Here is a 22,454-nt window from a genome sequence, read left to right as displayed (position 1 = left end):
GAAGTGTGGTGTTTATTGTGTCTGTGGTGCGCTTTTATACAGCTGTTGTAGAACTAATTCATTTGGCCCGTCTGAAATTTCAGGGATACTAACTCCGCCTCTATCCATTAAATTTTTGTGAAATTGAACGGGACTAATACTGGTTGTTGTCACAGTTTTAAGCAGTCTTGTCATATGACGTTGAGTTGTTTGTGCAATTTTCTACCACGGCCGTGGCAATGGTGGTGAGGCAGTTGTTACGCTAATTGGGTTACACTCCAATGAAACTATCTTTGAGGCAGATTGAGTTAGTGGCAGAGGCTTCTCCAATACCAGTGCATTTGACACAGTTAGCAGGAAATTGTTTGGCAAGGCAAGATGTACAAGTATCTGTGACACATTTCAGCAGTCTGTAGTTTGCTATTGGATAAGATTGCTTCTGAGTGCCTCTCTTCATTCAGTGTGACGAGTTGTGGCCTGGTCTTTTCGCTCTTGTGTGGACGCACTGTTGCGCCAATATCATAGTTTGTATGTATGCCTAAGTTCCAACAGAAACATGTTTCAAATGTTTAGATTTTTGTCTGAGGACTGCTGCAGCCCCTTTTTAAAAATTCCAGGATGCCTCCCTTTTCTTGCTCGGCGTTTACAAGAATAGAAACCAAATTACAGTGGTGAATGTTTGAAATGGTTGTGGCCTTTTAAGCAACCGCCTCCCTTTGCACATTTTGGCGTTTTTCCGGCTCACAGTCCATGTGAACTGATGATCCGTAGGGCTTTGGCTATTGTCATAAGTTGATGTTCCTTGGAAGTACAAAATGTTAATTGGTGTTGAATGATGTTTAAAACTGAGGCAGCCTGATTATAATAATTTGAAATGCTACAGAACCCACCATACAACATGTCTCAAAATAGTGTCCTGGGGCAGTGATCCCCAAAATGTTCTGTACCACAGACCTATTCAATGACTGTCTCCATTCTCTCAGCCCGGCCAAAATTAAATGTTGGTAACTATGATAATAAGCCTAAATTCACTGTGTAATCACTAGAACCACTAGGGATGTAGATGACATAGGAAAAGGCATACCATTTTTTATCTCATCATCACACTGTTTTTTTCACTGTACCAAGTGTTAGGGAATGTAGAAAACAGGAAATCCTCCTGAAATATATAAATAAATGCAAAAAAAGCACGACAAGGGAAAAAACTTTGTATATCTGATGATGAATTGGAATTTAAAGGACAATAACCCCTTAACGCTCCTGTAAAACTTGCCTAAAATTCTAATTCAAGACGTACATAGGGTAAATTGAATTGTGAGAGAGTTGCAAATGTTTGACTACTTTTTCCAGAAGTCTGTGACCGAGTGGTTGGTGACCACTGATGTAAGGTGTATGAAAACCATATTGATCTAAAGCTCCACGGTATTGGTCTCTCACAAAAGGTATTAAGGAATGAAATAAATTGACTTATAATGTAACTTTATTGTATAGTGGTGGAGTGAATTTTTGTTTTTGTTTGTCTTTTTTGGGTGGGGGGTGTTCGTACAGAAAGTGGTTGAAAGTGTGGCATCTGGTGTGTTACTTGTTGTTTTAATAAGATGACACTTTCCTGCGTAGGGATTTTTGCACAGAAGCCCCTCTCACCACTGGTGCAGGAGAGGCCAGGCCTTGTGGTCACTGAAACACAGCCCTCTTTGATGCGGCCCGTAGCCGTGCCTCTTATTTGGGCCTTCACTTGCATACGGAGCCTCGCTGCGCACAGACGGCGCTGCATTCATTAAACGTGGACGGGCTCTGCTTTTAGGCAAACGGGAACATAAATAGCAAGGTTGAGAACCGCAAGGCGGGCTCTAGGCAGACGAGGAGTGAGTGCAAAGTTTGAGCTAGTTGGCGGGGGAGGAGAAAAAAAGGGGGGTGGGAGTGAAGTTTGGGTTAGGAATTTTAAATACTGGAAGAAAGTGCGTTACAGAAAAGTCATGGATTATGCAACGGGGTTAACATTATTGGATGCGACTGGTGCCTTCAATGTGTCAAAGGCAGAACAAGGAATTTTGAGAAGCTGTTCATAAATGTGTTACATATTTGGCCTGATTTGCAGCAGGACTTTTGATTGTGTTGGAGTGAATTATTAGGATTTTTTAACATTTTTTTATAGTAAAGCAGTGCTACAAGTGCTCAATATTGGAACAGTCAAAATAACTTCACAGTGTTGACAGAAGGAATCTTATTTTTGTCCCACTATTTTTATTTATTTTTTTACATGTATTTTTTAAATTATTTCAAGCCGCCATTAAAACCATTTTTTTCCAACCCATGCCCATTTCATTTTTAAACAAAACTTGTGTGCTAGAATTACTGTTTGTGTATTAAGTTTTTGTTATCATTACAGGGAGTGCAGAATTATTAGGCAAGTTGTATTTTTGAGGATTAATTTTATTATTGAACAACAACCATGTTCTTAATGAACCCAAAAGTCTCATTAATATCAAAGCTGAATATTTTGGAAGTTGGAGTGGGGCTTTTTTAGTTTTAGCTATTTTAGGAGGATATCTGTGTGTGCAGGTGACTATTACTGTGCATAATTATTAGGCAACTTAACAAAAAACAAATGTATACCCATTTCAATTATTTATTTTCATCAGGGAAACCAATATAACAGCTCAACATTCACAAATATACATTTCTGACATTCAAAAACAAAACAAAAACAAATCAGTGACCAATATAGCCACCTTTCTTTGCAAGGACACTCAAAAGCCTGCCATCCATGGATTCTGTCAGTGCTTTGATCTGTTCACGATCAACATTGCGTGCAGCAGCAACCACAGCCTCCCAGACACTGTTCAGAGAGGTGTACTGTTTTCCCTCCTTGTAAATCTCACATTTGATGAGGGACCACAGGTTCTCTATGGGGTTCAGATCAGGTGAACAAGGAGGCCATGTCATTAGTTTTTCTTCTTTTAGACCCTTTCTTGCCAGCCACGCTGTGGAGTACTTGGATGCATGTGATGGAGCGTTGTCCTGCATGAAAATCATGTTTTTCTTGAAGGATGCGGACTTCTTCCTGTACCACTGCTTGAAGAAGGTGTCTTCCAGAAACTGGCAGTAGGACTGGGAGTTGAGCTTGAGTCCATCCTCAACCCGAAAAGGCCCCACAAGCTCATCTTTGATGATACCAGCCCATACCAGTACCCCACCTCCACCTTGCTGGCGTCTGAGGCGGACTGGAGCTCTCTGCCCTTTACCGATCCAGCCACGGGCCCATCCATCTGGCCCATCAAGACTCACTCTCATTTCATCAGTCCATAAAACCTTAGAAAAATCCGTCTTGAGATTTTTCTTGGCCCAGTCTTGACGTTTCAGCTTGTGTGTCTTGTTCAGTGGTGGTCGTTTTTCAGCCTTTTACCTTGGCCATGTCTCTGAGTATTGCACACCTTGTGCTTTTGGGGACTCCAGTGATGTTGCAGCTCTGAAATATGGCAAAACTGGTGGCAAGTGGCATCTTGGCAGCTGTACGCTTGACTTTTCTCAGTTCACGGGCAGTTATTTTGCGCCTTGGTTTTTCTACACGCTTCTTGCGACCCTGTTGACTATTTTGAATGTAACGCTTGATTGTTCGATGATCACGCTTCAGAAGCTTGGCAATTTTAAGAGTGCTGCATCCCTCTGCAAGATATCTCACTATTTTTGACTTTTCAGAGCCTGTCAAGTCCCTCTTCTGACCCATTTTGCCAAAGGAAAGGAAGTTGCCTAATAATTATGCACACCTGATATAGGGTGTTGATGTCATTAGACCACACCCCTTCTCATTACAGAGATGCACATCACCTGATATGCTTAATTGGTAGTATGCTTTCGAGCCTATACAGCTTGGAGTAAGACAACATACATAAAGAGGATGATGTGGTCAAAATACTCATTTGCCTAATAATTCTGCACTCCCTGTATTACCTAGTAAACAATGTTAAATTACAGGCAAAAAACAAGTAAATTATCACACAAGGGGATACGACATAGAGCAGTTTTAATTAAAAAGGGTACGATTATCCCCCCTTCCTATTTTTGTCACTTTTTTGTATAGCTTTTTATCGTTTATATATATATATATTAGGGTGGTCCTTATTTTTCGACTTTTAAAATTTCATGCTCTGACCCCTTGAATATGTTCCAATATATACAAAACGTAATTAGGCAAAGTTTCATCAAAATCAAAGGATATTTAGAGGTCGCTCAAGGCCTCTGAAATTTTGGTATGAAAAATAAGGATTTTTCACACATTATATCAGACCTAGTGTACAAAGTTACTTGTAACTTTTCTTGTGTTACAATTATAAGCAATGGACTGAAATTGGATGTTCTAAAATGCCGTACACATAGGGTTAAGATTTCCGTTTTTTCTCGAAAATTGCCAAAATTTTACCATTTTGGGAAATTTCAAAGTCGTTGAGCTACCTCTAAATATTATCCAAATTGTTCAAAATTGCACACAGTGTGTTTTTATCGATATAAGAACATATGCGGGGGGTCAGAGCCCAATATTTCAAAAAAAAAAAATTCGACCCCCATTAAGGACCACCCTAATATATATCCATATAATTTTATTATATTGTTGTATTTTTTTATTTTACATTGCCTTTAGACAACCAATATAATACTAGTGTGTTATTTGTATTTTTCTATGGAAGTTTTATTTTCATCTATTGCATCCATTTTTCTTATGATTAGTTTTGTTTTCTCTCCATTCCCCATCACTCCATCTGGGGTTCTTGCTTTATCTATAATTGCACTGTGCAGAAATGGACCTATCTGAATTTGGACCTTATCCAGATTACACAGTAGCACAGAGAAGTATCTTCTAATCCTGATTACTACGTATAAGTACATGCATATGAAAAAAATGTCTGCTGGTTTCCTACCTGAGCATTGTGCAGAAAACATTTAAATAGTCGAATAGATAGTTGACAGCAGATCTATTTTGGGCTCAAGACAACATTAAAACATGGCATCTTCCAAGCGAACAGCTGTTTTGTTCTAATCCGCGGAGGCCACTTTCCCTGAACGTGATTGCGTGACCCGCTAACCCGCCTTAGCGCTCAACATCTGAAAGATGTCTCTCGCAGACGCATCACTATGTCAGTTTTGCAGAAATTACAAAGGCCAGATGTGCTTTTGAGGTCATAATTCCGAAACATTTGTATTCGTGGATGTTTAGCCCAAAACTGTTCAAGTTGGAATTTTTTTCACTCTGGTTTTTGGAAAATAACTCTAATTTATTGTTTGTTCTACCTTTTTAAAGTTGCAGTACTTTATATTCAGCTTTTATACATCTGCTCATTTAAGTTATCTATGCTGTCATTGCATACTGTTCAGTATGGTTGACCTGGCTGTATTTTGGGGATCAAAGTCTTCCTGGATGTCTCAGTTGGGTTCAAATGAAATGTTCTTGTCCCTTAAATAGCACATTTTAGAGGGAGCATATACATGTTTACTTCTCCGAGTTGCTTAAACCTGCAGTTGTGCTCCTTCCCTCAGGTCAGCTGATCAGCTGTTAGGAGAATTGCCAAAGTCAAAGCAGAAGCTCAGGGAGCATAGGACTTTTTATGTCACTGGTCCTATACTAGGACCCCGGGACCTTAGCTGTCTGTTCCTTAACCAATTTGTATGTATTATTCTTATTTCAAAGCTTTTATACCTTTCATGACATTTCCCTTCAAGTATTTACAAGATTTTTTTTCACATTTCTAAACGATTGTCATTTGGAATTTGTCCTGTTTGGCCTGGGATTTAACTTATTTGTTTTCTCTGGGTGTCATACTGATGCAGTTTAGAGCGACAAACTTCATACTTTTCTTCAGGGAAAAAATATGTATGCTCACACATAGCCGGAGTGTAGAAGTTATTGAGGCAGCTTTGTACTCCCATTCTATGTCCAAACCCGCCACAGTGTGTTCAGGGAAGCGAGTCAGACCTTGGTGGGATCCTGGATTACATGAGATCGTCTCTCCATGAACGTTGCAGAATGTTGTAACAGGAGACCAAAAACCTCTAAATGCTCCTTCAGTTTGCAGCATGTCTGGATTGTGAGTTTAGTCAGATTGGTTAAAAGTAGGCGAGAATAGATTTTACTCTTCTAGTTTTTGAGTAACCAAAATGAAACACAATGGCCTCAATGGAAAAATAAGTTTTACAACTTTGTATAGCAGAGATCATCTTTAGTCTTTTTTTTTTAAGTGCGGATCCACACTGCATTACATCTATCTCAGCTTAGTTTACATTTATTTTAGAATTATAAGATGGACCCTTTTTTTAACTCTTGTGGCATGCAATATTTGGTGGCACAATGCAGGTCAGTGGACATTATTTGGAAATGAACTTAAAGTCCAATCACTCAGCGATTCATGAATATTTTTTTATTCTAACCCCACAAGATGTTTAATGGCATCATCCCATTTCTGACTTCCAACCATTAAAAAGGTTCGATGGCATCAGACCTATCCATACTTATGTAGATTTTGAGGTATTTATTCATTTACACCCTAAACTTGAAGACGGACATTGTTGCAGTGTTACATGGTACGACCCAGTTCCTTGTCCCATGGGCTCTTTGTGGACTCATTTTTGACTTTTACATTTCAGCTAAAATGAGAAGGCCTAATAATGCACAAAGTTGCTTTGCAGTGATCGTGGTTAAGGGCAGTATTATTTATTGTAAAATTGTCATAGCAACTATGTGTTCAATAGTTTATTAGAAGTTTCTGCAAAGCAATGTGAAAGGTTTGTCATGCGTGTGATGCACCACAGTGTGCAATACCAGTTCCATGGGGGCTGCATTTAATGGTTTGCAGGCAAAAATATTATGATTATTATTATATTTGGGGTTTGGTGTCACTCAACAATTTTCTTTTTACTTTGCATACAATTGACTCCATCCATCCATTATCTGCACCGCTTATCCTCAGTAGGGTCGCGGGGGTGCTGGAGCCCATCCCAGCCATCTCCGGGCAGTAGGCAGGGGACACCCTGAACTGGTTGCCAGCCAGTCGCAGGGCACACGGGGACAGACAATTTGCTTGCTCGATCCCACTTAGGGACAATTTGGACCGGCCAATTAACCTGACATGCATGTTTTTGGAATGTGGGAGGAAACCGGAGTGCCCGGAGGAAACCCATGCAAGCACGGGGAGAACATGCAAACTCCGCACAGGAAGGTTGGTAGCTGGATATGAACCCATGACCTCAGAACTGTGCCACACACACGCTAATCGCCGTGCTGCCCTACAATTGACTCCACGTCACTAAAAATAAAAATACAGAAATCCTGGGAAACGAATTGAAATACACCAGGTTTATGATAATTTAAAGATTATGAATTATAATGGATGTCTATATCTCCAAATAATGTACATATTACACTTTGTATATAGTATGTTGTTGGGTCCCGAATGCAATAACATAAATCACAGCACAACGCCATTTTGAACATCCACATGTTGTCACAACCCGTGGGAAATTTGAGCTCCCAAGTGTTTACTTTTCAATGCTCTTCCTTTGATTGAAAATACAAAAATCATGAAAACATATATAATATGTACCTGCATGACACGAGCATTAAAAACCTTTTTTTTTTTTTTTTTTTTTTTTTTTTTTTTAAGAAATACTATTTAACATTACATCCAGATGTTGAAGTCTGTAATTTTTCTTGCTACATGTCCAAACCTCAAGTGTGTGCTGAGTACATAGTAATTAGTTAGTTGTCCCAGAGAAAATGGAGCTGGAAAAAGCTCACCAGGAACCACAATCAGGCACACTTTCCTTGCGTTGATGGGAACATGAAACAGCTTGTCATTATTTACATGCTTGTCTCAGTCTGTGAAAATTAAATAATGGCTCTTTATTCATAGAACGTTTAGAAATGCAATCAGCAATTATTTTCTTGTTGAGATATTTTTCAATAGATGAACAGTTTAATATTTGGTGTCGAACAGAATAGAATTTATTGTCTTTGTAAAAATTGAAATGCACAATGAAATTAAAAAATGCCATCCGGAGAGTGTAAAAACATTTACCAAATAAAATACCTGTTTAAGATAATAAGTTAAGGGAAATGGAGTAAAAATAACTTATAACTCTTACCTTAATAATAATAAGTGGTTTGAACTTGGATAATCAAGTCAAGGGATTACAGGGAAGTCTGTGAGTGAGTTGTTCAGTTTTTCCTAGATATTGATGTGATTATCAAGAAATTTTCTATAACTTTTAGCTACAGCCTCTCTCCCCATGAATTGGCAGCTCAGTTTGGATAAGATCCTGAGCCATGTTCAGACAACAGTTCAGACTCCAACCAAGACCCAGCACAGGATTATCCTTGTACTCACAGTCATTCATTTTCTCAAGAAGTTTACGTTAACTTAATTTCAGGTGTGTTTAAGATTGTGATGTACAATCTGTTAGTGCACAGCTTCCCTTTCACTCATCCAACACATTTCATTGAGTTTGTCTATTCAGGCCATTGTAACTTGTAACATCAACTTCTCTTCATCAGTCATGGATTGTTATTGTGCTCTCTAACATAGGGTTTCATTCAATATAATTAATATTTGTTTTCCTTTCCTCCCTTTTCCTCCAGCCAAAAGCTTTTGGGCAGGATCTTCTATCAGAAGTGTTTTTAAGAGGCAACCTCATCGAGAGCGATTACTTCGGACTAGAGTTTCAGAACATGCAGATGAACTGGGTGTGTGGATCAATTTTTTCACAAACACACATATAATGGCACATGATACAATACCGGCAAAGGCAAACACCAATCACTGGACTGAAAAGTGACATTTTGTTTAAGAAAGGAAAAAAGTATTTATCACACAAAAAATAATAGTGTTTTCAAATTACAAAACAGAAACTCTTGGTAGCATCTGTGATGCTACTTTAGACTCCATGGTTGTATGATCTAAAAGTCAACAACAGTATCTGTGTGTCCCCTCAGCTTTGGCTGGAACCCACCAAACTTATTGTGAAACAAGTCAGAAGTAAGTTGGAATAACATTAATATGAATTTAAAAACACCGGATACAGTGTAATCTAATGTTTTGTTTTGTTTTTCAGGACCGTCAAATTCTTTGTTTAGACTGGCAGTGAAATTCTTCCCCCCGGACCCTGGTCAGCTGCAGGAAGAGTTCACCAGGTCCTAAATTACATACTCATACATCGTGACAATGAATAAAGCCATATCTGGACATTACTTGGCATTAAATACACAATGTGATGCTCCTTATTCTGGCATTAAATCTGTGTTTTGATTTTTTTTCCATCGTATTTTTTCTAGGTACTTGTTCTCCTTGCAGATGAAAAGAGATTTGATGGAAGGACGCCTGATCTGCACAGAAAACACCGGAGCCCTTCTCGCATCTCACCTCGTCCAATGTACACTTGGAAACATTTGGTTACCATTATAGTAGTCATGAATACGGAATGCAATTTTCTACAGGAATGCTGACCAGCGCAGGATGAAGTAAAATTAATTAATTGCGACAATGAAGTTTTCTACCGTTGGTAAAACATTGGTTTCAATGCCTTAAAAAGCGTAGAACGTAAAAAACAAGGAAAAATAGTAAGAGGGAATGTTAATGTCCCGTCGACTGTGATAATTCTATAAATTGTTTAAATGTTTTGAAGTTAGTTTCATTTGATTTCCCTTTAATAAAGTAGTCATTTTCTGATCAAAAGGATTAATCCAATTTTTCATTCCCAGCTGAAATTGGTGACTATGACGCAGCCGCGGACCGTGAGTTCTTAATGAACAATAAGCTCCTGCCGTACCAAGAGAAGGTCATGGAGACCATTGTAGACTACCACCGCAGACACTTGTAAGTGTTTCTTTAAATAGTTAAGATATTTTTTTTCCACTTTTCCTACCGATGTTCTCCAGCATTCTTTTGCTCCACAATGTGCACTAGTTTACTAATCTTTCCTTGCTTGGCATAGTGCAAGGAGGCCTAATCCCTGTTCTCCTCCCTCTCCCTCCCTGTCTTCGCTCTATTAGCCTTAAGGCCAGTAGGGCAGCATGGGAGGGCCCTAAGGAGATTTAACTGCTTAGCAGCTCACCCAAATTAGAATGTGGTGGTGATTGGTCGAATGGTTACCTCTAACTTGTTCTCAATCAGTGAATTTCTTTAAACATTTTTTACAATGGTTATGACTTCCTAATCTTGTTAGCTTGACTTACTGAAGGTTAAAATTGGACAGTGTAACTAAACTGAACCCTTAATTACTGGTGAGGATAGTGACTAATAGACATGTGAGTATCACTGCAGAACTCATTAGCAACCACAGAAAACAGTTGTCCCTGACATCATTGTCTACCATTGACGTGTAATATAAATGCACTTGTCTATAATCGCATAAAATTGTTTGATTAGAAAGTTTACATTTTGTTTTAAAGAAGCAATCTTTGCAGAATTTCAGGCTTTGAAAGTTTAAAAAAAAACATTAAGTGAATATGTCAATCCAAGTCAAATTTATTTGTGTAACCATTAATCACAAAAAGTCTCTAAGGGCTGTACAGACAACCATTACAGAATTGCTTGATCTGAAACCTACTTGATGGCAAGGAAAAAGTCCCAAAAACTCTGTATGAGGAGAATTGAGAAACCTTGAGAAGGGCTCACACATGATGTATTCCCTGTCAATCACAAGTTGTACAGAATAGCCTCAGGGGTCTCTGCTCAAAGTGCAAGACAAAAGTCTTTCAAGGTCTTAACCTTGCAGCACTCCATTTGTTAATGATGCTGTCAAGTCTGATGAATGTGGTGATTTTTAAAAGTAATTTTCTTTTAACTACTTAGTGGTCAAACCCCCGCCGAATCAGACTTCCAGATTCTAGAGATCGCTCGCAAGCTGGAGATGTACGGTGTGCGCTTTCATCCTGCAGCTGACCGTGAAGGCACCAAGATCAACCTGGCCGTTGCTCACATGGGCCTTCAGGTTTTTCAGGTGATTTTCTGTTCATGGTCTGTCAACTTATTCGATTTACAGAGAAGCTTCTGCCTAAACGCACTGTGTGTTTTACAGGGCCACACCAAAATAAACACTTTTAATTGGTCCAAGATTCGCAAGTTGAGCTTCAAGAGGAAGCGTTTCCTTATCAAGCTGCACCCTGAAGTCCATGTACGATTGAAAGTTCATACATAACTAATCCCAGGTGACTTGATGGACATGGTCTCTTTTTTTTTGCTTTTAGGGCCCACACCAAGACACTCTTGAGTTCATGATGAGCAGCAGAGACCAGTGCAAGGTATTCTGGAAGATCTGTGTGGAGTATCACTCATTCTTCCGTCTGTTTGACCAACCGCAACCAAAACCGAAAACCCTTCTTTTCACCAGAGGTTCTTCTTTCCGATACAGGTCAATGGATTTTAGTATATTCATCCTAACTTTTTGCTTAGCACCCCAAAATATTTTGTTTTCTAGTAGTTCCTTTTAAAATGACTTGGTAATTATGCTTTAAGCATAATAATGAAAGTTATCTGTTGAATTTTCCTTCTTATAGTGGACGTACGCAGAAGCAACTTGTGAACTACGTAAGGGAAAATGGAGCCAAGAGAACCCCGTATCAGAGGTGTCTGTTTAATTGATATCAAGAAATATTATCTCAACTTTTCTTTATTTATTTATTATTATTATTTTTTTTTTAATAATCTCACATTGTCTTCTGCAGGAGGAATAGTAAAATACAAACGTCGTCTCGCTCCTTCACCATAGATGTGCCAAAACAGGTTGGTCAGAAAGGGTCTCATCTAAAATTAGGTTATTAAAAGCAGATTGTAACAATGACATTATGTACTCCCTGTCACATTTATTTATTTTTTGTGTGTGAAAGCAACACCATATATTTTAAGACAAAATACAACAAAACCGCAAAACGTGCTCCCCAGACCAAAGCTATGTCTTCAGCACATGTTTTTTCACTGTGTAACATTTCATGATTTGATAAAATCTATTGAATAATAATTATGCCAAAGCCTGTGTCCCATAGCAGCAAATATACCACTTAAGATTTGTCTCCTTCTTGCAGTTACCTAAGATTGTTGAGGCTCATTTTGACTGTCAATTTGGTCGTAAATGATGCCTTTAAAACAAGGTGCGACCAGTCGTTTTGTAAAATGTCACAAAATACTGCTAACGAGAAATATACGGCTATATTTACCTTCCGCACAGACAGTGCTGGGCGAGAGAATGAGCGTGGGGAGCGCGCTATGTGAGGCATACGTTCCTGACCCCTGAGTTACTTCAAGATTATGTTAAAAAAAACTGCTCCCATCAAAACTGGGCTTCATTATTTTTAAAAAGTGTGTTTTGACTCAGATTCAGTTATGCATGTACTGTGTATCGCTGTCATCCAAATCTGGTGTTGTGGTTGCAGAGCTTGTCTTTCGAGCATCCCCGGACGCCGTCTTTCTCCCCCACTTCGTCTTCTCTGCCCTTCCACCCGCCGCTCATCTCCAGCGTCAGTCCTCGAAAAGACCGTCCAGCTCACCACCTTCAACAGAAGTCACCTTTACCTGCTGTGCTTCCTTCTCTGGCGTCGACTCAACACTCGCAGCAGTCGCTTCACATCCCCCTGAAGGAAGAAGTCGTGAATGGCGCCAATCCCCCAACTCACTACTCTTTCCCAGGTGCTCCTAACACAGCTCACTTTAGCCGGGCGTTTGTGTGTGTAGAAAGTGGCAACGCGCAGTCGCGGGTGACTAAAAATGAAGGCAGTATGTCTTTGGGTAGAAGGGCTGGCCTGAAGGGGGTTTTCTCCCCTGAGGCCTTTGAGGCCGAGCTATTGCGGACCAAACAAATGTTCTCACCTCTTCGCGTAACCGAGGAATTTATAGATGATGACCCCACACAAATGTCCTTCTACGGTGGCGGCGTTGAGGCCTATGACAACGTGGAGCAGTTTGATAACGAACGTGGGTCAACAAAGAACGGTCTCTTTAGTGTAGGTATCGAAGACCTAAACAGTAGTGTCAACACCTTCCCCGATAGCGTGGTGGGTCTTTCTGAGACCAGCTCTTTGCTCAACAATCGTTCAGAGTGCAGTTCGCTGGAAAACGTGGGGCTGAGTTCGGCGGGCGAGTCTCTGTCCGCGGCTCCAGATTCAACCTCCTTGCTTCGCTTGCCGGGCTCTGACATCCAGTCAGACGCCAGCTCCATGGTAAACTTTCCGGCGTGTTCGGTTCGCTCTGAGAGCAGTTCAGCCGTGCAGTTCAGTGACTTGGTAGAGCAATTGGAGCATCTCAGCTACCCACCCACCGCTACTGAGGGGTCTGGGAATGGCAGCTCTGACTCTGACTCCGACTGGGGCTTGGACAGCGTCCTACCGCCCGAGCAAAACCTGTTTCACAGCAATTCACTTGGTGGTAATACTGGGATTGAGAACTTCCTCCTTCAGTGCCAGAACCTACAGGCCTTGGCCCTCGCAGACCCGCCTGGTCCTACGCAAATTTAGTTGGAATCTTGATAAAATCCCAGGTTGCCTGACAGTTTTGGAACATGAAATTGAACAAATAAGAACCAAAATGGCCTCGATTGGGCACTTCAGATTTCACCTAAAAGGTTTTAAACATCTGGAGAGGATAAAACTACCATTCTAGACTGTAGAGAACGCAAAGTCATCAACACTACAAAAACAATTGACCTGTGATTTGCTGGCAATCAATCCATGCTGTACCCAGCCCTACCTCAGCTCTGATAGGCTCCAGCAACCCTGTGACCCTTGTGAGGAGATGCGGTTCTAAAAATTGCTAATTCTAACAGTCTAATATGGCTCCTCTAAAGTCACAGGATGTGGGATAAGTTTGCAGTCACAGACCTTAGTTGGCCTTTAAAAAGGTATTAGTTTGTTGGCTAATAACTTTAAAAATGTCATTACTGCCCAATTAGTTTACACAGCAAACAAGTTTTTGGTTCAAAAATTGCATGTCCAGCATAAATTTATTAAACCTTTATTAACTGCTGTACGGTGGCAGCCCCAACAGGTCTTCGATCTCTGGAAAATACTACCGCTCCTGCTGACTGGCCCACACTGATCCCCATGGCAATTTGGGCCAAAATAATACTCCTGTTTAGAGTTCAGCCTTCCAGGTAAAAAATTGCATTGGAATAGAAAGACCTAAAAAAATATCCCCTTCAACATTTCTTATAATAATAATAATAATAATAATTTCCTTTGTATTGTCATTCTTTGTAACAATGTACACAGAACGAAATGTCGATACACCTGACCCGTTGTAGCGAGTCGATGCAGCCGCAGCCAAGAGAGGGCGCCGCCATTTTACCAATTAGGTATGACTCGGCCGAGGCGCGAACCAGCGACCTCCCAGTCTCAAAGCGGGCACTTATGTAGGCATTGCATCATATAAACGTATCAGTACAGTCAAATAATTACAACTGAAGATTTAAATTTGTAGTCCGTCCCGTCCATATTTAGACTCATGGCGAAAAGCAAACTACTCTTGTGTGCTAATGATAAATTATCTGTATAACTATTGTTACTACTCATGTTGCAGTTCTCTTTCCTTACCAAAAGGCCTAACTGTTATCCGACACAATCCTTGGTGCTTAATGGTTGAGTTATCGAATTTTAGGGTGATGTTGGAAGTATTTGCAGTGATCCTTGGCTGACACCTGCTGGCTTAAATCAGCTGTTATGGGAGTTTAGTTACGGTGAATCTCTGCCACAGTTCAATGTGGTGCATTGGAAGATTGCCAATCAGCCATATTATTCCTCAGGGATGTATCTGCATGGAATTTCGGTAATTAAAGTTGTCGATGTGGTTTATGTCAGTCTTCTTGTTTTAATACAAAATTTGCATTTCAGACTTTTAGAGGTGTTGACCTCAAAGTAAATTCAATGGTTTCTTTGCATGTTATTTTAGGCTTTTGAGCGCTTCAAAATGTGGCTTTTTTTTGTTTTGTTTTTTTGGTTTGAACAAATTTATTGACACTAAAAACAGAAAACAATCATGACAATCTCAACAGCAATTAAGCACATTCACAATATTATATTCCAATATTACGTTTTTAACAGCAAACACAAAGTGAGGTTTGAACAAACCTTCTCCCCAATAAATAAATAAACGGGAATCAACAGGTGGCCCACAACCTTTAAAATGGGCTGTTTCTAATAAAATAGTCTTTATTTTAACTTGTGGTTTGCGATATCCCCCCCTTTTTTTATATAGGATATTGACTTTTTGTTTTATAAAAAACTCATATAAAACATTTTAACAGCCAAAATAATGTTAATGGTGCCTTGGGGGAATGTTTTAATTCTCACTAAGCTTGTTGTTCTAGATGCTTAAATCTAAAATTGCTGTTCCTTTCTAAAAATTCCTCCCGCAATCATTACTAATTATTAAAAAACCTATATACTAATTACGCTGTGTGTTTTCTGTAAAAAAAAAAATCAGCATTGTATCCACGATAAAACGGTGTATAACATAAAAAGAAAGAAAAGTTATATATCATCCATAGACACTTAATTTCATTGTGCTTCTCCTGGTGCTAACAACGTTAAGGTCGTACTGAAGTAATCTTTACTCAATGACCCATGAACATTTTTCTTTTCTTTTTTTTTTTTTTTCTTTTTTCGGACTCTCTTTATCTATCTCTCTATAATTACTGGAGATCAAAATTAGAAAAGTAAGAATTTCGAAATAGTACCATCTTTACTGTTTAACAGTTTAAGGACATTTTTGTTGTGTCTATACCATGCTACTACAACACAAATATATATGAATTTATATAAGTGTCTATTATAAGATGACTGACTATCCACATAATGTGCCCCGTATGTGTGTTTGTGTCTGGTGCCTTCAAGGCATAAAGAGCCTTTTGAGTTTCTTGATCCTATTCAGTGCTTGGATCTCAAACTTGTACTTGCAAGCCAATGCAAAAATAGAAACCATTGTTGTGACTTTTTATCTCACAAGTCATAAATCGATTCAGTCATATCCCATACACCTGTTGATTGTACACATCACAAACTGGCTCACCCTTTAAACTGTTTAACACCTGTAAGTAAGGGCCATTCATATGCTTATTAAAATAACATCAGCCTTAAGCCTTCTGCTTCATATTTTGTGACCCCTATCTGAGGATGCCATCTTTCTAAAAATGGATTTGTTCTTTGCGTACTTACCTTTCGTGCATAACTTGGTCTCAGGTTGAATATTCTCGTTCATTTTTTTGCTATATCATAATGTATTTGCAACTGTAACATGACTAATAGGTAATAATGATTTATACTCTTTGTAAAGAATGTCACTTTGAAGGAGAGCATAAGAACCTTTTTTTCCTTAGTATATTTTGCTTGGCTCTTACACCTTTTTGTTTGTTTGCAGTGGGTATTGAAAGTTAAAACTTGTTAAACCTGTACATCATCAAAGTTTTCTCATGAAAAACTTCCTGAAAATTACAACTTGTACAATGACATTGAATAAGAATTAACTCAATTTTAAGTACTCCGAAGCACTTCTATAAATTTTTTAATATTTTAGTTGATCACTAATCTTTAATTTAGGAATTACATTTTGAAAATTGTAACGTGGCAACCTACATTACTTATTTATTTATGGTTGGGCTTAAATATTTAACAAAAACACAGTTTTTGTATTTTTGCCACTGAAAGACAAAATCTGTCTGATCACTAATTTACTTTTGTTTAAGTTCAAGACATCTGTCAGTTTCTGAAACATTTTTTATTTTGTTTTTAAATCCATATAAATGTATTCCCTAAATGGTGTTTATATTCTGTCCGACTTAATTCATGTTATTTTCTTTTACTTTTAATAGTATTTTCTATAAACAGAATTGCACATGTTATAGTTTACTAGATGAGAAACTCTAAACAAGTATAATAATTATGTAGAAGTCACCCCAAAAATTCACTTTCCATACCCACTGTTAGATTCTTCATGGCTGGGGATGACCGTTAAGCACTTACTTTGACGTCCATTAGTCACTGCAACTGCAGACTAATGTGCAGCACATGTTTACGTCTAAATGTACCTTAAGTGTTTTGTATGCTTCTCAAAAAAAAATAAAGACGAGTACCACAAATCTTGGACTTAAATATTTTGGGGGGAAGTAGAAATCTACTTTTTACACCACAATACATAAAATATTCCTACCTTTTGGTAAATAGTACTCCGTTTTGGAGGTTTGACAAATGTTTTGCTATACTTTATTTAGCTATGGACAGGCTTGACTGGATCCTAGTTTTGCATACATTTTTGTGTGTGGGTACATGTGTTTTTTGGATTTGGACAGTCTTGTAGCCAGTCTTTCCAAAGCAAGTTGGCCACTCCTTCCCTTCTTCCTTGTGTCTGTTGTAGGCCCACTGTAGATAAACTATAAACAACTCCACGCCTTCCAGGCGGACCACATTCCTGATTAGTCGCGAGCAATTGTTTCCGGGTCAGAGAGAAACTTTTTTTCTTTCTCTTCCCTTTTGCCTTCTTCCACTCCAACCCATTCTCCTCCCCCCTAATTTTCTTTGTGTGTGTTGTATTTAGACAAGTGGAAGACCAGCTGTGTGCTGACCTAAGAGTAGGCTTTAGGAGGATGATGAGAGAGCAGTTTTTTTGTTGTGGTTCGACTTGATTCTGAGTCTGAATCATGTGTGCTTCTCGCAAATGCTTGTCCAAACAATAAAGGAGAGGGAAAATGTGGGAAACATTAAGCGCCTTTTTTTTTTTTTTTTATTAACCACAGGAATTTAAACCGGGAACTTTTGGTGGAGCACAGAAACTATTGTGTGTTCCCTATTTGTGCTGTGGTCCTGGATCATTTGACACCTAGTTAGGTGTAATTGCTTTATGTTGGTGATCTTGTAAAATAGCAGTAAAAGGTCACGTTACACACAGGCAAATCCGGGTGTTTGCACATTGGGTGTATCGTGATTGTAATAGTTTCCTCATGCAATAATCGTCCTGCGCAATCCAACTTGACGGGCTGACAAAAATAACCCAGTAAATAAAACTGTCACATTTCCAAACTTCAATGTGAATTAATACCAGCAACTAATGACATTTTCATCAAGCGCATAGATGAGTCGAAAATGTTTTTTTTTTTTAAATCATTCAACCCTTAAATTTATCAAATGGTGGGTCAGGACCCAAAAGTGGTTTTGTAAACTGGTTTTCACCGTTCCCAGGCCGTTGCAAAATAATGCTAGGATAAGAAAAACATATCTGAAGGTCAGTTAAACGCCTTAACAGTCAATGGGGATGATAATAGAAAACATGGTTAAGTCTCTCACCAATTCCCCCAAATGAAATTGAAAAGTATTATTTGTTGAAGATCATAAGATTTATTCTTCCAAATCTGAATGAGAAATTCAAAAGCATGTGGACTATAAAAACAATTTCACAAATGTTCAATTTGCGCAACATTTGAGACGCGGCAAACTTAAAATCAATAATCCTGCGCCTGCCAAACATGCTGAAGCATATCTTGGTTGTCCAGTGCTGTAGTCTGATAAGTTTTATGTTTGCATCACGATGCCATTAAAATTTAAAGTAATTTGAATGAGAACGAACCAAGTAATTAGATTGCAAAATTATGTCATATTACATTATCAAATTATATTTTGCAGTATTTGCACTTTCATGTCTGTGCGTGTTGAGTCTGTTAAAAATGGCTGGCTCTACTGACAAAGTGTTTGGAGGTTCCTTGAAAATGCAGCTTATTGAGCATTGAAGACAATATTATTACTTTAAGTTGCTGTGGTTTTGCTTGTCATTTTGTTTAAGAAAAATGTAAATGTATTCTACTAAAACTTGTTCAAATCTCACAATTCTTTCATTCAATACATTCCAGAAGGAGCAGATTTTCACTTAAATGTGGTCACATCTTGTGATTAGGGTGGTATGGTGGGTCCTGAAGTCAGACTAGTTGAGAACTACTGCTTTAAAAGACTTATTTCTTGGAAATATTTTCTAAGTATCTCAATTGTTTTTGTGTGCAGACATGGCATCGGACAGCCCCCAGATGTCCCCCTACGATGCTGCCAGCCCCCTCAGCCTGTCACCTTCTTTCCAGATGTCCACACTCAGCCTGCCGGGACAGGCCTCTGCAACCGTCTCCTCGCCCGTGCAAAGCCCCGTCCTGAGCGAGGTGGGCAGCAATGCCAAGCTAGAGGAGGAGGAGGAGGGCAGGAGGAAGGTACACCCTTATTAACCCCCCCAATGCTGTGCCTCACATTCCGCCCCTCATATCATTTTTTTTCTCTAGAATGCACGGAAGCTACTTCAATAGCTATATACCGTATTTTCCGGACTATAAGGCAGCCCTCGAAACTCCAATTTGTTAATATAATCGTATTGTATGTTTAATATCTATCGTAAATGTAGAAAACGTGCATTGGTTCACAACGCTTATTCTTAAATACGGTAGCTCTTACTGTATTTTTAAATCCATGTGCTTTTTGGGTGGGGTATGCCTTAAAATCTGGTGTGCCTTAAGTTTAGGAAAATACGGTATTTCTTACCATCGTAAAAATAAAAAAAAATGAAAGTTTCTCTTTTTACCAAACTTTTTCATAAAATAGTGAAGTTGTGATATTAATTTCAAAATCTATTAGTTAAAAATACATATTTACTGTATTTTTTGGACTACAAGGCACACCTAAAAATATTTGCCTCGAATTTTGAGACTATATCTTATAATGTAGTGCCCCTAATAATTCGTAAGATACGGTGGGTTAGAAAAAAAAATAGAATTATAAAATTGGAAATGCAAAAGCATTGAACATCACCTCGACAAATTCCAAGAACTGCGTAAAATCTGTTCTTTGCAGCAGTGATAAGCCCTTGTCATTTTTCAGACACCTTGTGTCTATTTCACTCAGATCATTGGAAGATATTTGCCATATTTTCCAGACTTTAATGGCGAGGCGCGTTGTTTCAGATGTCTTTAAAAAGTTGAAAATTGAATATTTTCTCTACTTAGTATTGGTCAACAATGCCCATCTGATTTGTGCTATATTTAGAAACCCAGCCGTTTTGGCTCAGCTCACTGTGAAGAGCTGGCTCTTTTGGCTCCCAAAGGGCTCCTCGTATATATATTTATTTTAATACTTCAATAATAATAATAACTTCATGCACCACATTTTTAGTAATGGGTCATTTCATACGTTTTGCAGGAATCCCTGAAAAACACAAGAAATATAAATTAAAATACTTACGGATCATTAAAAAAAGCATAAACTGCAAAACAACTTTAGCTTTTTACTCACTGAATTATTCAGTGCTATAAATACATGATGAAATGCAAAACAATTATTTACAATTCTATTTTCACCAGTTAAGACACAGATCCCCTGAGAAACATCAAAAAATGTGAATGAAAATAAGTAAAACTAAAAGCAACAGGTCAGCAGTCGATTGAAAGATTGAAGGCACTCTGCTTTGGAGCAATCAATATCATTAAAATGAAGCAAAACTTGGCTTACTTTTCTGTTTTATGCTTACTGTACTTTTTTTATCGTTTATATTGAACTCCGTGAAGTCCACTCCGTGTTTGTAAACAAGTGTGACGTAGCCAAGCTGCGTGTGCATTGTTGAAGCAGAATGGTAGAATCCATGTGAGTTCATAGCAGCCCATTGACACAAAAAGATCATAAATCATAGGTGGGAACAGCTGAAAATTGCACACAGTATGTGCTAGCAGAAAGATGGTGACTTTATTTTAGTCATCAAAGTCAACAACAAAAAACGTTGTTTTGATCTGCGCTGTATTTCTTTCTTTGAAGGTGCTGGAAAAATTGGCTTTGAAAGTGCTTAAATTTGGCATTTAAAAGGTGTACAACCTGCTATCTGCTTTTATATTATGTTTGGCGAAGCCAAACACATTAGGTAGAAGGAATGAGGGAGTTACTTTATGTTCGTCCCTGCGTGTGTTTTTTTTTCTTCTGTTTGTGTTGCATGAAAATAGTGAAAGTAAGAAAAGGCCTTTTCAAGTACAGTCCAAATTCTAACCGGAACCCTAAAAAAGATCAATAAAAGTAGTTTATTAGAGCACATTTAAGAATGCCACATGCAACATGAGGCGCTTGACAGAGGATGCACTGATGACACAAGCCTTGGCGGCCATGGATTAAAAAAATTCCGTACAGCTCCATTAAGGTGCACAGCCGAAAAAAACCAAAAATTTGCCATAAATTCAAAAGTGCGCCTTATAGTGCGGAAAATAGGGTCATTTTTTAACACACTTACATTTTCATCGAGAAAAGAAATTAAATGACTCATTTTATCTATACATGACAATGCTGTAACTAAAAATACATTGTTGCACTTTATAAAGCACAAGCCTTGGTCTAATTTCAAGATGGCCCTCCTCATAAAGTTTTCCTTGCATGTTCCATGTGTTGTAATAGCTTCTCCAGAATCGTAGACAACATTTTAAAACACGACATTATGTTCTCCTCAGCGGTATCCCGCCGACAAGGCTTACTTCATTGCCAAAGAGATTTTGACCACAGAGAGAACCTACTTGAAGGATCTGGAAGTCATCACTGTGGTGAGTGCATACGTTGGCATTATGGACATTTTTCTCCAAAGCGTATTTTGTATGTGTGTAACCGCGGTGTACCTGTCCCACCAAAGATCCACATTCACGCTGGACTGGATGATGAAGTTTTTTATTACAGTTTCTGCAAATGAAATGAGTCACAACACGTGATTAGCTTCACTGCTGGCTTTGATCTCTTTGATCTCGTTGGCAGCTCGCTCTGTAGACTGCCCAAAGCATATCAAAGAGCTTTCTTTTCAATTTACATAAAACACATTTTAGAATATCACAATACATTTTTTACATCCATTTTAACAAGATACTTTTAACAAGAGATCGTATAGTGTTTTTTTTACGTTTACAATGAATTCAACATATTTTTCTTTAGTCTAAATTTTAACCAACATTATCCTTTTTATATATATATGAGAAAATAAGAACAATAATGAGTATAAATACGGGTACGATTTACCTGCAAATGAAATGAGTCACAACACGTGATTAGCTTCTCTGCTAGCTTTGATCTTTTTGATCTCTACAAGGGGAATTAACATTTTAGCACAACAGAAACAAAACGAAAATAAATTCAAACAGCTTGACATCAATCACATTACTGCGCATGTTGAGAGATTTGTCAGCTGTGGTTATAATGTTTAAAATTAACTTTTTTTGTGGACCACCAAAAGATGTGCCTTACCGTTGGCAGCTCGCTCTGTAAACTGCCAACAAAACCCTGCCTTCCGGTCACATGTCAAAAGCCAAAACAAACCCTACCCCATACCAGCAGGTGGCACTGTTGGACTCATCATTGCAGGACACTTACCAAAAACTATACACATATTTCAGCATGAATTTCAATAAAACAAAAGTTATTATTACACCCGTTACATGTGCACTTTGTGTAAAAATAATTCATA

General features: G+C 38.4%; 1 protein-coding gene across 4 annotated transcripts in view; it reads left to right on the top strand.

The window, feature by feature from the left end:
* Nucleotides 1–22,454, top strand: part of farp2 (FERM, RhoGEF and pleckstrin domain protein 2) — a 35,670-nt gene that overhangs the window by 4,091 nt on the left and 9,125 nt on the right. For 3 of the 4 annotated variants that reach the window (XM_088349046.1, XM_088349043.1, XM_088349044.1), the window contains exons 3-15: nt 8,606–8,710; nt 8,960–9,002; nt 9,079–9,157; nt 9,299–9,396; nt 9,725–9,839; nt 10,818–10,965; nt 11,044–11,139; nt 11,213–11,376; nt 11,522–11,590; nt 11,690–11,747; nt 12,395–12,647; nt 18,995–19,191; nt 21,457–21,546. In XM_088349046.1, coding sequence (XP_088205172.1) covers nt 8,606–8,710; nt 8,960–9,002; nt 9,079–9,157; nt 9,299–9,396; nt 9,725–9,839; nt 10,818–10,965; nt 11,044–11,139; nt 11,213–11,376; nt 11,522–11,590; nt 11,690–11,747; nt 12,395–12,647; nt 18,995–19,191; nt 21,457–21,546 — 1,515 coding nt within the window. The remainder of the gene's footprint in view (nt 1–8,605; nt 8,711–8,959; nt 9,003–9,078; nt 9,158–9,298; nt 9,397–9,724; nt 9,840–10,817; nt 10,966–11,043; nt 11,140–11,212; nt 11,377–11,521; nt 11,591–11,689; nt 11,748–12,394; nt 12,648–18,994; nt 19,192–21,456; nt 21,547–22,454) is intronic. The other variant, XM_088349047.1, reaches the window with a different exon arrangement.

This window comes from Urocampus carinirostris, chromosome 12 (genome assembly GCF_059441175.1).
Source record: "Urocampus carinirostris isolate Australia breed hairy pipefish chromosome 12, RoL_Ucar_1.0, whole genome shotgun sequence".
NCBI lineage: Eukaryota > Metazoa > Chordata > Actinopteri > Syngnathiformes > Syngnathidae > Urocampus > Urocampus carinirostris.
The sequence above is the reverse complement of the archived record's forward strand: the minus strand, read 5'-3'. Positions and strand labels throughout refer to the sequence as shown.